Here is an 18,495-nt window from a genome sequence, read left to right on the forward strand (position 1 = left end):
TATGTGCAGGAGTAGATGAGAATGAGAGAGCGAAAGAAGGAGTATGTATAGTTGTGAGTAAAAGATGGAAGAAGAGCATAAGACAGTATGGATCAGTTGGGTCAAGGATTGTGTGGGTAAGGTTGAAAGCTGGAATACAAATGTGGGTGATTGTGTGTGTCTATGCGCCAAAGCAAGATCATGGTAGCAGAGTAAGAGAAGAGTTCTGGACAAATGTGGAAGTGTGCATGGAAAAGTTTGGAAGGAATGAGAGAGTGTTTTTGATCAGTGATATGAATGGTACAGTAGGGAATGTGAAGGTGGATGGAATAGTTGGTGAGTGGGGTGTGCCTGCTGATATAGATGAGAATGACAGTGTGTTAGTGGACATTTGTGCTAGGAGGGGGTTGGTGATAGCCAATACCCTCTTCAGGCATAAAATGATCCACAGGTATACATGGCGAGTGATGAGAAGGGTGGGTGGTGAACTGAATGAAAGGAAGGCAATGATCGATTATGTGTGTGTGGATGAAAGGATGCGAAGATGTGTAATGGATGTAAGAGCTTATAGAGGTTGGGGGAGTGGACTTTCTGACCACTACTTGGTGGTGGCCAGAATTAGAATCCAAGTAAGATGGAGAAATAGAAGAAGGGTAAGACGAGAGGAAGGAGTAGTTGCAAGGAGAGTGGAAAGGTTACAAGAGGATGAGAAAAAGGAAGAGTATAAGAGAGAAGTGGAGGAACAATTGGGCAAATATGAATTGGAGCAGATGCGGGACGTGGAAGGTGTGTGCAGGATATTTACAGAAGAAGTATGTGCAGCATGTGATGTGGTGTGTGGGAGGAAGAGAAGATGGAGTGCAAGGAACAGCGTGGTGGACTGAAGAGGTGAGATAGGCTATGGCACATAAGAAGAAAGCATATATACAATGAATGGATGATAAATAGGGGCATGGAAGAAGTTGAGAGGCGGAAGAGAGAGTTATATGAAGAAAGAAAGAGAGAGGTGAAAAGATTAGTAAGAGAGAGTAAGAAGAGAGTGGATGAGGAATTTGGAAGGAATTTGAGTGTAAAGTGGAGGGACTGTAAGAAAATGTTCTGGAAAGAGGTGAAGAGAGTAAGACAGGGTGGAAGTGAGGTTAGCAGGGGAGTGAAAGATAAAAATGGTAGATTACTAATGGAGAAGGGTGAAAAAGTGAGCAGATGGAGAGAACACTTTAAGGAACTGTTGAACATACAGGATGGAAGTAATGCGACTATAAGTGGCTGGGGAATGGCTGGGAGAAGGAGGGAGGTGAGAAGACAGGAAGAAATCAGTAGGATAGAAGTTGTGGAAGCAATGAAGAAAGTGAAATTGGGGAAAGCCCCAGGAATTGATGGAGTGTGTGGTGAAATGCTGAAGCATGGGGGAGAGATAGTAGTAGAATGGATGTGGAAGATGTGCAGATTGGCCTAGGAGGAAGGTAGAGTCCCGGAGGATTGGAAGTCAGGTATAATTATTCCCTTGTACAAAGGAAAAGGGGAAAAAGAAGTGTTTGGTAATTATAGGGGCATTTGTCTTCTTAGTATAACAGGAAAAGTGTATGGTAGGATACTTATTGACAGAGTTAGAGAAAGAACAGAGGAATTAGTTGGAGAAGAACAGGGAGGCTTTAGGAAGGGAAGAGGTTGTGTAGATCAGATATTCATTCTTGGATCTTTAGCGGAAAAGTTTCTAGAGAAGGGAAAGAAGTTGTATGCGGCTTTCATGGATTTGGAGAAAGCATATGACAGGGTAGATAGACAAGGATTGTGGAAAGTATTAAGAATATATGGAGTAGACGGGAAGTTGTTGAATGCTGTGAAGAGTATGTATGATGGTGCTAAGGCTGCAGTGCATGTGGATGGTGAACTGAGTGAATTTTTCTGTTTGAAGGTTGGGTTGAAACAGGGATGTGTCATGTCTCCATGGTTGTTCAATCTGTTCATGGATGGGGTAATAAAAGAGGTACAAAGTAGGGTAGTGGATGTTGGAGTGGCCCTGGTGAGAGAGGGCAGTGTTTGGAAACTCCCTGTACTGTTGTTTGCAGATGATACTGTGTTGTTGAGTGAAGACAAAGGGGAGCTGCAAGGCTTGGTGGATGAGTTTGGGAGAGTGTGTAAGAAACGGAATCTAAAGGTGAATGTAGGGAAGAGTAGAGTGATGGTCTCTCAGAGAGGTGAAGTCAGTGAATGTACAGTGAGGTTGGATGGTGAGGAATTGGAAAATGTGAGTACGTTTACGTACTTGGGTAGTGTGATGAGTAAGGATGGAGGTTTGGAGGGTGAAGTGCTTGAAAGGGTACAGCAGGGAAGAAAGGTTGCTGGTTTCTTGAAAGCAGTGATAAGAAACAGAGACGTGAGCACAGATGTGAAAAAGTTACTACATGACAGTACTGTGATACCAACTCTAACGTATGGAAGTGAAGCTTGGACGTTGTTGGAAGGACACAAGTCAAGAGTGAGACCAGTGGAAATGAGTTATTTAAGAGGAGCCTGTGGAGTCACATGGAGAGACAGGCTGACGAATGAGGATATAAAGGAGCGTTGTGGTGTGGATGTGGATGTGATAGGAAGTGTTCTGAGGAACACACTGAGGTGGTTTGGCCATGTGGAGAGGATGGAGGGTGAAAGACTGACGAAGAGAGTGTATGTGAGTGAGGTGGAGGGGGGAAGAGAGAGGGAGAGGCCGAGGATGAGATGGAGGGACGGGGTGGAGAGGTACATGAGAGAGGGGGGTGTGAGTTGGGAGCAGGGCAGTGAAATGGCGGTGGACAGGGCGACGTGGAGGCAATTTGTTTGTGGTCACCCCAAACGGGATTGAGACGTCTGGCAATAGATAGATAGATACACAGATAGTTTCATTTATATATTCTCCAATTTCCCCTTTCTTAGATGATAATCCATCTACATTACTATATATGATTTTCAGATTTAGTGCCCCAGGTTTAACTTTACTCTTTCTTCTCTTTTTCATAATCACATCCATCCCCCTTGTTTCCTTTACTTCTACTTCCTCACGTACCTCTTCCTTACTTTCATATCCATCACGCACCAAAAAAAAATTATGTTCTTCCTCTGTCCTCCTGTCATTTCTTTCCTATACTTGTTCCTTGAAAGATTTTAAAACTTCTCTTTCTTCTTCATTTAAATCTTTTCTTATTATATTATTTTCCATCTCTGCCTCTATACTTAGTTTCCTGATCACTTAAGTATGTCAATTACTACACTTTCTGATGACAACTTAACTCTTACTGGTCTTGCTTCCGCTTTCTTAACCCGCACCGTCCCGGCGACGTGAATTAACGCAGCAACATTGCAAGGTCCCTAATTTGCACAATTTTCAATTTTCGAGAGTGATTTCGCGAGTGATTTTTGGCATGTATACACGGGACACCTTCCTCTATTCCTCTACAAGATGCCAAGCAGGAACAAAGCCTTACACCTCATAACCTCCCCCCCCCCCGCACGCCATTGTCTCGGCAATTCACCTGTTACCAGTGACCTGGCCAATAAAGACATTCAGGGCCAGAGTGATTCCCCAATCGATGACAATGTGGAGGACAAAGTTTACATAGCATTAGAGGAAGAAACAGTCAGAAATGATGATCAGGTAATGTGGGGGAAAAAAGGTCATGAATGGTGATGAGTTAGTGTGTGAAACAATGCTTATAATGCCTATATTACTGTTTGAAAACCAATATACTCTTGTGCTACATATAAATTTGTACCAAGTAAATAAATAAATACTGTTTATGAGTGGATAAAATAGTTACCCTCCCATAGAACTCATTTTCTTTGGTGCCAGCCTGTTAGAAAACCTAGTCAGGTAAGGAAGTACCCGTACCTAAATCGGGTATTTTAAACCTCAGGTGAGCGATTTCTCTATGAATTTTCGATGTTTCTTACCAAAAGCGGATGTTTGAGCCCCCTCAAAAAAAAGGTCCGAAAACGTCGGGATGGGGAGGGTTAAACCGTACTGCCTTATACTCCTTACTTCCTCAATTTCTTTTTCCTACTTGCTTCCTCCAGGATCGATCTTGCCCAATATTTTTCTCAATTGATTCAAGTCTCTCTCGAGTCTCACAGATCAAACCTTTTCTTTTTCCTCCCCGTTTCCAAATACTGTATTACCACACATCCATTCCTTTCTACAGTTTCTCTCACTATTTTTTCTTTCTTCTTCAATACTGTCACAACATTTCCTTCCAATTATAATATTTCTTGTTCATTTTCCTTTCCTCCTGAATGATTTCCCCAAGTTCACTACTTCTTTCTGTTCTTCCTCCACATGTGCCCGATTTGCCTTTTGCTCTTCTAACACATTACTCACCTTCTCCGTTTTGTTATTGCTCTCTTCTAATTTTTCCCTTAATTCAATATTTTCTCGTTTCAACTTCTCAATCTCCTGGTTTCCCTTTTCACTGGCCTGTAGCAGACTCTGCATAGTGTTTTCAGTCATTTCAGGCATTTTCTTGATACTTGACCTTTCACTTTCTTTTCTAGTTCGTTAGTTCTCATAATCAACGTTTTAATTAAATCCATCACACCTGTTTCACTGTCAAATCCTGGAAATTCAGATCCCTCAATGTTTACACTGTTGGCCATGTTTGATGGTTGTACTAACAGCTGTTACCAAGATTCCTATGAACATTCACGTATACACAAATATTTATGGACAATGACTCTACATTTTTGACAGACAATTTTAAGACAATACTTTAAATTTGAGAGAATACTAAAGGAGACAGGACAAACATAATTCCTGAACACTACTTATGGTTTGCAGAGGTGGTTGAGAAACGTTTGATTGCTTTGGCTCCGTCATCTGTGTGTGTGTGTGTGTGTGTGTGTGTGTGTGTGTGTGTGTGTGTGTGTGTAATTCACCGGGTCGGTCAGGATCGCTTGATGGTCGTTATCGTCGGCTTTTACCCTCCCAGAAGGGAGCTGAAAGCTCATGTAGTCCGATCTAAGGGCAAGGCTGTGACCTTCACACACGCACACACCCGTCCCCTTGCTCAAGGGGGACAGTAACCACCCACTTTGTCAGTGAAACTTTTCGCAACCTGAGCAAGGTGCGAACTCCCGTCCACCAGTTGGCAAGCGGGAACGTTACCACTGCACCAGCGAGTGTGTGTGTGTGTGTGTGTGTGTGTGTGTGTGTGTGTGTGTGTGTGTGTGTGTGTGTTTCCTCCTCCTTCCCACCCCTCCTTTTCTCATACAATAGTCTATTCATTCTAATATTTTGCACGTTCTATGATATCTTGTCTACTAACCTTACTGAAGTTCTCCCCCAAAGGTATTTCCCTCTTCAGCCAAGGAGGAAGTCTGAGGCGTGCAGTGTCGCCCTTCTCCCGCTTCAGCTTCCCTTTGTACTCCAACCACGATGTGTCCTTGTTCACCTGTTGGCATCACCTAATATTATTTTATACACGCAAAAAAAAAATATTACAACAGAAGCTTTCCTGATAGACAGCTTTCCTGATCTTCAATTATTCCTAACTTGATCTATCTATTCAATCTATCTATTGCCAGATGCCTCAATCCCGTTCGGGGTGGCCACAAACAAATCGCCTCCACGTCGCCCTGTCCACCGCCATTTCATTGCCCTGCTCCCAACTCACACCCCCCTCTCTCATATACCACTCCACCCCATCCCTCCATCTCATCCTCGGCCTCCCCCTCCCACTCCCCCCCTCCACTTCACTCACATACACTCTCTTTGTCAGTCTTTCACCCTCCATCCTCTCCACATGGCCAAACCACCTCAGTGTACTCCTCCTAACACTTCCTATCACATCCACATCCACACCATGACACTTCTTTATATCCTCATTTGTCAGCCTGTCTCTCCATGTGACTCCACAGGCTACTACATGACTGCTCTCACTCCTGCCTTGTGTCCTTCCAACAACGTCCAAGCTTCACTTCCATACGTTAGAGTTGGTATCACAAACTGTCATGTAGTAACTTTTTCACTTCCATGCTCACTTCCCTGTTTCTTATCACTGCTTTCAAGGAACCAGCAACCTTTTTTCCCTGCTGTACTCTTTCAAGCACTTCACCTTCCAAACCTCCATCCTTACTCATCACATTACCCAAGTACTTAAACTTACATTTTCCAATTCCTCACCATCCAACCTCGCTGTACATTCACTGACTTCACCTCTCTCGAAGACCATTACTTTACTCTTCCTTACATTCATCTTTGGATTCCGTTTCTAACACACTCTCCCAAACTCATCCACCAAGCCTTGCAGCTCCCCTTTGTCTTCACTCAACAACATAGTATCATCTGCAAATAACAGTACAGGGAGTTTCCAAACACTACCTTCTCTCACCAAGGCCACTCCAACATCCACTACCCTACCTTGTACCTCGTTTATTACCCCATCCATGTGCAGATTGAACAACCATGGAGACATAACACAACACAACCTTCAAAGAGAAAAATTCACTCAGTTCACCATCCACAAGCACTGCAGCCTTAGCACCATCATACATACTCTTCCCTGCATTCAACAACTTCCCATCTACTCCATATATTCTTAATACTTTCCACAATCCTTGTCTATCCACCCTGTCATATGCTTTCTCCAAATCCATGAAAGCCGCATTCAACTTCTTTCCCTTCTCTAGAAACTTTTCCACTAAAGATCTAAGAATGAATATCTGATCTACACAGCCTCTTCCTTTCCTAAAGCCTCCCTGTTCTTCTCCAACTAATTCCTTTGTTCTTTCTCTAACTCTGTCAATAAGTATCCTACCATACACTTTTCCTATTGTACTAAGAAGACAAATGCCCCTATGATTACCACACGCTTCTTTTTCCCCCTTTTCCTTTGTACAAGGGAATAATTATACCTGACTTCCAATCCTCCGGGACTCTACCTTCCTCCCAGGTCAATCTGTACATCTTCCACATCCATTCTACTTCTATCTCTCCCCCATGCTTCAGTATTTCACCACACACTCCATCAAATCCTGGGGCTTTCCCCAATTTAACTTTCTTCATTGCTTCCACAACTTCTATCCTACTGATATCTTCTTGTCTTCTCACCTCCCTCCATCTCCCAGCCATTCCCCAGCCACTTATATTCACATTACTTCCATCCTGTATGTTCAACAATTCCTTAAAGTGTTCTCTCCATCTGCTCACTTTTTCTCCCTTCTCCACTAGTAATCTACCATTTTTATCTTTCACTCCCCTGCTAACCTCACTTCCACCTTGTCTTACTCTCTTCACCTCTTTCCAGAACATTTTCTTACAGTCCCTCCACTTTACACTCAAATTCCTTCCAAATTCCTCATCCACTTGCTTCTTACTCTCTCTTACTAATCTTTTCACCTCTCTCTTTCTTTCTACATATAACTCTCTCTTCCGCCTCTCAACTTCTTCCACGCCCCTATTTCTCGTCCATTCATTGTATGCTTTCTTCTTTTGTACCACAGCCTGTCTCACCTCTTCATTCCACCACACTGTTCCTTGCACCCCCCTCTGTCTTCTCTTCATTCCACCACACTGTTCCTTGCACCCCCCTCTGTCTTCTCTTCATCCCATACACCACATCACATACAATATTACATTAACTCATATGCTTCTAAACAGACTACAGTCAGGTCTCGCTATCTGATGGGGTTACATAAAGCAAAAACACATCACATAGCAATTCGTTGTATGGTGAGGTCAATATGACAGGGGTTCAATGGGGATGGGGGGGGTCTATGCCCTTGTAACCAACAATAATAATTAAAAAATAAACACTTTTAGTCTTGCCCTTGGCACCCTCTGTAGAATCACGCTTTATGGGTAGCATCCTTGCAACACACAATTTCCAGGTCAAGGTTTAGTATTTCACACACTAAAAGTTACCACTTTACTTAATATCACACAATGCACAATGTGTTGTGCACCTGCACACTTAAATGTTGATAGCAATGGTGTTTCAATGGCCTTTTATGCACAAAATGGAATGAAAGGCACACAATCACAGAAAATGGAAAGACTGGACGACCAATTTGACTCAAACAGCTGATTGGGAAGCACCGTGACTGTACAGGAGAAACGAATTCCATGTCACAAGTTTCAATATTTCACACAAATAATCACTTCACTTACTATCGCATACTACATTATTTGTCATGTATTTGCACTTTTATTTGGTGACAGCAATGGTGTTTCAATGGTCTTTCATGTACAATATGGAATGAAAAGCAGATAATCACTGCCACTGTAAATGCTGGGCAGTCATCTAGACTCAAACAGTTGACTGGGAGGTACTGTTCAAGCAAATTCACAATCATTTTGTCACTGTCATTCCAAAAGAGCCTAATTTTTGCTTGCTATGGCAATTTATCACCTAGCCAAGAGATGTATAGCAAGACCTGCCTGTATTACGTACAAATATATTTGTATTTGTCTGCATCATGCACCCTATGTCATGAATTTGCCACATTGTGTTTCTATACATATTCATGTCATTGTATTATTAAGGGAACTCAAGATACATCAGTGAAAAACCTAGTAATATTCACTCAGCTAACCGTCCCGACAATGCTCCAATCGGGATTGTTCTCACAACGTTTGTTATTGTTTCACTAGTGACTGTTTTTATGCACGCCCTTGGTGCACTACTGAGTGATACTTTTGTGTATTTATTGTTCCTCCGTCCTGCCTCTTTAGCCATTAAGCTAAGCCATGCCTACTTCCAGTGATCATGTATTGCTTTGTGGCTGGCGTGAGAACATAAGTCAGTTGGTGTAGTGCTGCCATGGGAGGAGGATCTCAAGAACAGTGCAGAGCAGTGAAGACCCTCATCTTGCGGCTTATCACACAGTCTCTAACAGTTCTAAGAGCCCCACATTTCCCTATAGAATTGGTGATCAGCAACAGTGGATGTCACATGCAGTGTGCAGTGCAGTGGCCTGAGTACCAGTGCCACCCAGTCTCTTCGGAGCCACGACTACACTTTCTCCACTGACTGGTATATTCTTTCTGTGTTTTCTAGGCTTAACAGTATTAGCTAGTTTGTCTGATTTGAGTGAGTGATTATTCATTCAGTTATCTTGTAACATATGAATTTATTTTGTTTGTCATTAATACATTACAGTTCTTTTATTTGAGCTTGATTAAATGTATGAATTGTGTTTCATTTATTCATATCGTTCTTAATTTATTTACTCCCAGTTTGCACAAACTTTCTCTGATATGAATCATGACTGGTAGTTAAGCCAGTTCTTTCATATCAATTCATAAATCCGTTGTGCCAGCCATGAATTAGCATTAGCAAGAACCTATTTATTATTATCACCATCGATTGTCAGGGGTAAGGACACTTTCTCAGAAGCTACAGTATTAACAATTCGGCATTCGTGAGTGCTTAGTCTCTGCTGTGTACTGTTGAGAGTTTATGAAATTCTTGTCTTTACAGAATTGGTGAAGTAAGCCAGAATAAAGTAAAACTTACTACTTTATTTCATAAATCGATACTACTCATGTCAGAGGTGACTTTCCTTTTTTGTCCCATAAGTAGTGGAGATAAATTCAGTATACTTCTTTCCCAGCTGTGACAACTGATGGCTTATTTGCAATTTATTCATATTTCATATCCCTCCTTGCCATCTGGCGACCTCGCCAGGATATTAACTACTAGCACTTAAGTTATTAACGAAATAAACTCATTCACTCATAACTAGTTTTTAGTTATAATCATTAAAGTTTATAGGCACTTGCTTACTGATGCTTACTGTTTCTGCTTTATTAATTATTGTAAAAGTCTTTTCCTAGCCAGTTGTAAATTTTTTGTCTTTCCTTACCAGTTTCATTAGATAAAACTGGTCACCACCAGCCTGTACCTATGCCCACATTCTATCTATCTATCTATTGCCAGATGCCTTAATCCTGTACGGGGTGGCCACAAACAAATCGCCTCCACGTCGCCCTGTCCCCCGCCATTTCACTGCCCTGCTCCCAACTCACACCCCCCTCTCTCATATACCTCTCTGCTCCATCCCTTCATCTCATCCTTGGCCTCCCCTTCCCTCTCCCACCGTCCACCTCACTCACATACACTCTCCCCATCAGTCACTCAATCTCCATCCTCTCCAAATGGCCAAACCACCTCAATGTGTTTCTCCTAACATTTCCCATCATATCCGCATCCACACCACAATGCTACTTCACATCCTCATTTGTCAATCTGTCTCTCCATGTTACTCCATAGGTTTCTCTCAAATAACTCATTTCCACCACTCTCACTCCTGACTTTTGTCCCTCCAACAAGGTCAATAACTCATTTCCACCACTCTCACTAGGCTTTTGTCCCTCCAACAAGGTCCAAGCTTCACTTCCATATGTTGGAGTTGGTATCACAATACTGTCATGTACAGTGCTCCCTTAACATCCACGGGGGTTAGATAACAAAGACATCCGCGTATGTTAAAATCCGCGGATATCTGCTGCCCCCTTTAAAAACACCCCTGGACCCCCCTTAACCCTTTGCCTGCAGCGGCTGTGATGACAACGCACTGACTGTGCTCACTGTGGAGAAATAGGGAAAAAATTGTGTGTTTTCAACTCGTGTTTTAACCCACTTATCATTAATCTTGAGACCTAAAATTTTTGTCAGGCAAACATCAATCTTTCTACTATCGTTTGCAATAAACTGCATGTCTGTAGGCACTCCAAGCACAGAGAATGTTTTGAGAGAATACAAGGTATATTTTGAGTGTCTGATGCAGGAAATAGCTCAGAGAGGTGAAAATTTCCACCAAACCACAAGATTTTTTCCCTACAAAATAGGGTTACAGCCACGTTACCTCATCACAGTAACAGCAATACTGTAATAACAAAAATAAAACACTTCTTGCCAGTCTCCTATGATTATGTTATGATATTCCATTGTTTACGTTACACTTTAGTGAAACAGTAATGATGTGAGGAAAATCATTACACACTTTATCAAACTTCATGAGGCATGAACCTTACAAGTCAAGAGTGAGAGCAGTGGAAATGAGTTACTTGAGAGGAGCATGTGGAGTGACGTGGAGGGACAGGTTGACGAATGAAGAAGTGAAGGAACGCTGTGGGGTGGATGTGGATGTGGTTGAGAAGATTAGGAGAAATACACTGAGGTGGTTTGGACATGTGGAGAGAATGGAGAATGAAAGACTGACTAAGAGGGTGTATGTGGGTGAGGTGGGGGGAGGGAGAGGGAGAGGTAGACCGAGGATGAGGTGGAGGGATGGAGTTGAGAGGTATATGAGGGAGGGGGGGGTGAGTTGGGGGGAGGGTAGTCAAATGGTGGGTGACAGAGTGACTTGGAGGCGTTTTGTCTGCGGCCACCCTTTGCGGGATTAGGGCGTTGGGCTATAGATAGATAGATAGATGAATGACTTTTATTACCACTTACTTTTATAAAGCTTATTGATATAATGTCATGAATCATTTCACAGAATTGCTGCACAATTTGCAACAGCAAAAATGTTTGATAACTAATGCGCTTAGCATCATGACTTATCTGATTATCGCAAAAATATTACTAAATCATTTGTATTTAATCACAGTAATTCACAGTACAAAATAACACTTTCAGCCACCCTCATATGATTTCAGTGCGATTTGGGTGCGTACTACTTTGTATTATTTACCAGAGAGAGGGGGGGAAGGGCACCAAACCAGTTTAGACCAGCTCATTGAGAGAGAGAGAGAGAGAGAGAGAGAGAGAGAGAGAGAGAATGGGACAGCAAACTGGTTTAGACCAGCTCACTGAGAGGGACGAGAGAGAGAGGGGGGGGGAGGGCAGCAAACCGGTTTAGACCAGCTCATTGAGGGTACATGGAAGAAAGAAATACTCCCACCCAGCCCATCCTAACTCTTCCTCTGATGAACTAATTACATTAATAAATGCAGTGGCCAAAAGGATGAGTGTTATATTTGATTCACTAGATAATGCCATCACTAAAACGGCCATGAACTGTGCCTGGGATAATGTTACACTTTCAGTGAACAGTGTCAGCAGAGTTCAGTGAGATAAAATGCTTTAGTGAATCTGGTCCCAGTACTGTATTCACCTGTGGATATTTAAAACTGTTTATGTTATATCCACCAGCGGATATTTAAAACCATGTATGTTAAAAACGCAGATGTTAAGGGATGAATGTAGTAACTTTTTCACTTCCATGCTCACTTCCCTTTTTCTTATCACTGTTTTCAAGGAACCAGCAACCTTTCTTCCTTGTTGTACCCTTTCAAGCACTTCACCCTCCAAACTTCCATCCTTATTCATCATACTACCCAAGTACTTAAGTGCACTCACATTTTCCATTTCCTCCTCATCCAACCTAACCATACATTCACTGACTTCACTTCTCTTAATTTTCAATTATTAGCATTCAACTGCGAAACAGCAGTCAGTATATCAGTCTTTAGTTCACTCAGTCTCAGTCTGAGTTAGCACCATTGCTACTAATTCATACATACAGGAAGCCAAAGATATGGGGCTTGCTGATCCCCAGGAAATTAAAGACTATGTGCTCCCACAGTACTCTTATGAACAGCAACGTGAGAGTGATGCCTGTGAAGAGCGTAAAATTCAGTGCAAACATGAGCATGAACAGCGCGAGGAATGTGAGTACCAGGAGTTTGAGACAGAACGCGAACATGAGCGAGAAGAGAGAGAGGAACATGAGAACATGAACACGAGCATGCAGTGTGCGAGGCACGTGAGAAACATGAGCTTGAAGTGTTGAAGCTCAAGCGAGACTCCTTGACTTTGAGCACATCTGGTGCCGCTGATCCTAGCTCCACAAGTGTTCCCCTAGTGCCCGTTTTTGCAACCCCCCACCTCAAGTTCCCCTTGTACAAGGAAGGCGAACACACTGAGCCATTCATAGCTCATTTTGGGAACATGGTGCAGCTGTACCAGCCAGACAAGGAAGTTAAGCGGCTCCAATTTCTTAGCTTGTTTGAAGGCCCTGCCCTTGATATTCTCCACAGAATTCATGGAGACAATCTCACCTACGAGATGATGAAAGCCGCACTCATCAAAGCGTAAGGTCTCACAGTTTATGACTCAAGGAGTCAGTTTACGAGGATGCTTCTCCAAGAAATGGTGACTGCTGTCCAGTTCCTCAACCATCTCACCGTTTACTCAGACAAGTGGATAGAGAATGACGAGACCCCTCACACTCAAAAGGGGATAACTGACCATATGCTGCATATGCAGTTAGAAAAATCGTGGCCTGCTGAGCTCATGGTTCAGCTAAAGATCTGTCAAGAGTGCCAGGCAAATGGTGGAGAAGGCTGATGCATTCTTCACCACGTATGGGTACCAGACGAGTAAGCAACAGTCCTGGAACAGCAAAGATACTGCCAAGTCTGGGAAGTCATCTCAGAGTGAACCCTAGCATCAAAGCCATTCCCAGAATAATGGCCACAGTCCAGACAAATCGCAGAAAAAGGACCTAGGGCAGAATGTTCAGCAACCTGGCTGAAAGAGGTACAACAAGTACCCTAACCAGCAGCAGTATCAGCCATACAATCAACAGTCGGGACAATCTTTTTCAGCACCAGCCCCAGTGTATCGGAGGCAGAAGGCAAATACAGCCTTCATTCCTTGACAAGCACATGGTGGTGTCGTCCCTAGCAGCATAAGTCCTCCCTAACAAGTAACCAGTCCCCCTCAGACAGTAAGACCTCCTCCACAGGTGGTCAATGCTCCAACTCTCCGGAAGTTGAGTACGACTTCTCGGGCATATAGTCCTCAGGGCATCATGTTTGCAGACTTGTGTGCTATGCAGCCCTACCAATGGTTGGCTGCTTCCTCCACAGGCCCTCCCATAGGTAACAGTGCCTTCCTCATTCAGTCAGGGTTTGTGGGAGATGTTTCTATAAATGTCCTGGGAGACAATGGTTCCTCAGGTTGCCCTGTCAGGCAGAGTTTAGTTTGGCCTGAAGAGTACACAGGTAGACATATCCAAGCTTACCTTATTGATGGATCAATGAGATTGTTTCCTGAGGCATGTATCCAGGTAGCATCTCCTTTTTACACTGGCTCGACAGTTGCAGCTGTCATGCCAGAACCTTTGTTTACCGTCATTATAGGTAACATAACAGGTGCTGAAAATAGCTGCACCGTAGATGTCGCTACTCAGACTTTGGCTAAAGTAACACGAGCCATGGCCAAGGCTCCAAACCGTGTCACCCCACTGACCATTGCACTGCTGCAAGATCTGATTTGTGGTCACGATGTTGCCCTGGAACAACAGTCTGACCTGACACTTGCCGTTGTGCAGAAGAAACTAAAACGTAATGTGATTCAGCATTCACAAGCAGGTCAAGCCAGGTTCCTTTGTAAACAAGGACAGTTGTACTGTGAGTCACAAACACCCCAGGGCGAGGTTCGATTGCAGTTTGTTGTTCCCACAAAGTATCGTCAAGCAGTTTTCGAACTGGATCTTTGTTCAGGATCTGGAGGTCAGATGGCCATATCCACGCTGAGTTTTTCTGGCCAGGAATGAGACAGGAAATAGATAGGCCTGTCTGTTCCCGCAATGTGTGCCAACATGCCGCTAATCAGGGATGTGTCCGTCCTGTGCTGTTGAAATCCATGCCTATAATCTCTGAGCTATTTGAGAGAGAAGACAGTGGCAATACAGGCGCAGACCTGATGTCTTGCCCGTTGGTCCCACAGGACACATTATGTTCAGGGCCTATACACACACGTGCCATAAGAGGGAAGTTCGAGACCTCGAAGAGGCAATCCAAGGCTGTCTGAATTACCTTGTGGTGCATCTCAAACTGTGGGCCTTTCTGAGGATTCCAGGTGAATACACGCTTTATCCGCATGGGTGTTCATACCCACGCTGGGTGTTGAAATGTGACCTGCCCGAATTTGCACAAGGATTCTCAGCTTACCGATATTAGTCGTAAGTGTAGAGTTATTAGGGTAAGTATGCTCTTTGGATGTCTGAATGCGTAGGAACAAATACTGCTGGATGGTACTTAGACTAAGAGTATATGCACAGAGACCCCTGCGTTAATGGTCACTACCCTTTTATATTCGATCTGTGGCAGGGTGTGGGTCACTGTGGGCTGTGTTATTTAATTGGCACCTGTCAGGATCTTCTTAATGTACCAAGGGTCGATGCAGCAGGGGGTGGATCAGCTGAAATGAAGCATGGTTTCGCAGATGAGAGAAGGAGCTGACGCCTGACTGACTGCTGTCTTCCTTGAAAGTGCCAGGCAAGGCTCTGGACCTCACCCCTTATATCCATGCTGTGACTATGTGTTAACCAGGGAACACCTTGTTCTCTAATTAATAGAGATACAGGTTTAACCAGTAAACTACTGGCTGTTCTAAGCAATTTATGCAATCAAAGGACTAGCACATTTCCTGGTTAATAATCTAACCAATAAGAAATTAATGGCCACCTCGAAAATGCAAAGCTCTTTCTGGTGCCTGAATTTCTCAGCTTGGACGCACCTTTTGTAGCATATGTGTTGAGTACAAGGCTGAGGGTTATTGCAATTTAATACAAAGTGCTTGTCACATCAACACTATTGATGCTCCATCCTGATTTATTTCACAGATACAGTTGGCGGGTGGAGCAGTTTTGCTGTGCAGGTACAGTGATAGGTGATGCAGTTTTGCCGTAAGGGTCAGTTGATCATCTCTGCCGCACGCTGCCACCGTCTCTCCCCTGCCTCCAGCGTCTCCATGTTGTTATTAATCCCTCCGTGCACGATGAAGCGTTTGTCATCATAAGGGCGTGGCTGCAACTATATTCGTTCACGCTTTTGGCATCATTAAAGCATAAAAACTTTAATCAGAGGAAAAGTTTTCAGCCGATTGGCATCACTTTTGGAGGCGTCATAGCTTCCCTGCTCCTCGTCAAATGAGCTGTAGGTGGGGAAGGTACTGCACGGCTCTGTCCCTTTAAATTTCCACTCTTACCCCCGTCCCAGCCATGCAACATATTTCACTATACCAGTAGTGCTTGTGTATAGTGTTTGGGCACTGTTGTGATTAGATTTGGTGTTTGCAATAGGAAATTTGGTGCTTGTGAAGCAATCCTGGTCATTATCAGCTGCTGGCCCAATGAAGATTGTGCTACTGTTTCTAATCAATCACACTGCCTCTACCCTGCACCAAATGTGAGTATTCAGCTATAATAATAGTGATAGTGAATCATGTGAATATAGCGTGCATATCTAGTGTATGAAGATTTGGTGAAATACGTGCAGTAGCATAGAGGAAGGCAGGAAACTGCCCTACAGTCATGACATGGGGTGGGTATTCCATAGTTTTTTGCATTTTTCTCAAAAAATATGAGGCCTAGGATCACTGTTTTGGGATCAAATGAAAGCCAAAGAAATTCTGCATAGGATGATTTATGAATCCGTGATTTATGAACATGCATTTTACAAGGATTGAGTGTACAATAAATGGAATGGTGAGCAGAATTACATTTCTATTTTTTAATTGTTTAGTGTTTAAGAAATAAAGTTTGTTATGGTGTTAAAGAAGAGTTGGTTTTTTTTTGTCAATAAAGGATATTTCTAGCTAAAGTTAAGCTGAGATTAAATATGAAAAGTTTTAACATTTATGAGCATAAGAAGAGTTGAATTTTCCTAAAATAAAGATCCTAACAAAAGCTAGGCTAAGATTCATCTTTGATAGCATAAACTACCATACAGTCATGAAAATGTAGATCTGGGAGAAAACGGAAAGCAAGAATGAAGGGAAGCTCTTGAGAGTGAAAGTGAAGGGGAGAGCATGGCCTCTCTGGCATGCGCTAGCAGCACCACGCGTGTGTTGTGAGGAGCGGTGAGAACAGCTGATCAAAAGTCAACATCACAACACTTGTCTAACACTAGTTATTAGAGTATATGAATGACCACCACTGCTGGTTTCATTTTTTTTTTTTCCCACACTCTTCGTTATGTAAATGTATAGATGGCTACAACTGCTGGTTTCGCCTTTTATTTTTTAGATGGAGTAAGGTGCAGATGGAGAGAGAAGTGATGACGATGCGGCAGTGGCAGCCATTACAAGATGAGGTCCAGTGTACCACCACTACACATCAAAATCAGAGATTATGCTATTTTTTCATAATTATTTACTTAATAAAAGTATTTTTATTATGGTATTGAGTTTTTCAATGGCCTAACTAATTTACTTCTAAGAAACACTAATACTAAAATGCATATTACATATGAGTGGTTGAAGGGATAGCAAAAAAATATAAACAAGAGGGTACTTGACCAGACGAAAATCGGTATCGACAGTTTTGGTCATCGACAGGTATCTTAGGTACCTAACCCCTGTTGATAATGAGGATGTACAGTACTTGGGGTCAAGGCTGAGGTCACCAAAATGGCTGCCAAAGGCCAACTAGTTTTTATCGCCTGCCTTTAGCACCATTATACCTCATGAACGACTTCAACTATCAACATGAAACCTTAGGGTAACAAAATATGGCCAAAATCTTGGACGAGATAAAAAATGGGCACTCCGGGTCAAGGTCAAGGTCACAAAAATGGCTGCCAAAGGTCACCTACTTTTTATCACCTGCCTTAGCATTTTGTTTTTCTCTTGGAGGGAACTGTTACTGCGGGCTCATGGCCTTTGGTTTCTTCTTCCTCACATAAAAAAAAAAAAATATATATATATATATACAGTAATACTGTACCCCGATAAACGATACCCATAGATGCGATACCCCAGCTTAACGATGGAGGAGGAAATACCACCATACCCCAACCAACAATGGCCAAACCCCAGTTTAACGATGGGTTTTGATTTTTTTTAACCGATTTTGATGAAATTTTAGACTAAAATTGTGTTTAGGTTAATTTATAAACTGTTTTTAGAATTAGATTAATGGGTTTTAGCCACAGGTGGGGTGAACATTGTCATTTTGGGGTGCAGTTTACTAAGTTTGATTTTTTCCAAACTTATATTTGACGATTTTCAGTTTTTATTTGTTGGTTTTAGTGAATTATTTACAGGCGTTAGGCTTTGGTTAGCTTCTTTTACAGATGTTGGGCCATTTAGATTGGTTTTAAACTTGTTTTTGGGCTCATTTGGGTGGATTTTGGACCTGGCTGGGAGGAAACCCAAGGCTGAAAAACGCATCCCATTACTTTCATTACTTTACATGTTAAAACTACCCCGATATGCAATACTCTGCCTAAAGATGGGTTTTTACCTAACCAACTGAATTGTTAACCAGGGTATACCTGTATTTCATGAACAGCTTGAGCTATCAACATGAAACCTTCAGGGTACCAAGATATGGTGAAACTCTTGGAGGGGTTCAAAAATGGGCACTCAGGGTCAAGGTCAAGGTCACCAAAATGGCTCCCAAACGTCAACTACAGCAGTTTTTATCACCCACCTTTAGCACCATTATATCACAAGAACAGCTTGAGCTGTCAACTTGAAACCTTCAGGGTATCAAGATATGGCCAAAATCTTGGAGTTGGCCAACAGC

At 42.7% G+C, this 18,495-nt stretch overlaps 1 protein-coding gene across 1 annotated transcript in view; it reads right to left on the reverse strand.

The window, feature by feature from the left end:
* Las (lipoyl synthase, mitochondrial) overlaps positions 1-18,495 on the reverse strand; it is a 226,933-nt gene that overhangs the window by 137,961 nt on the left and 70,477 nt on the right. Inside the window, exon 3 of the mRNA XM_080273291.1 lies at positions 5,274-5,399. Within this exon, the coding sequence (XP_080129417.1) occupies positions 5,274-5,399 (126 nt within the window). The remainder of the gene's footprint in view (positions 1-5,273; positions 5,400-18,495) is intronic.

This window comes from Coenobita brevimanus, chromosome 54 (genome assembly GCF_032717465.1).
Source record: "Coenobita brevimanus isolate Jiangsu-jjx chromosome 54, ASM3271746v2, whole genome shotgun sequence".
Taxonomy (NCBI): Eukaryota; Metazoa; Arthropoda; class Malacostraca; order Decapoda; family Coenobitidae; genus Coenobita; species Coenobita brevimanus.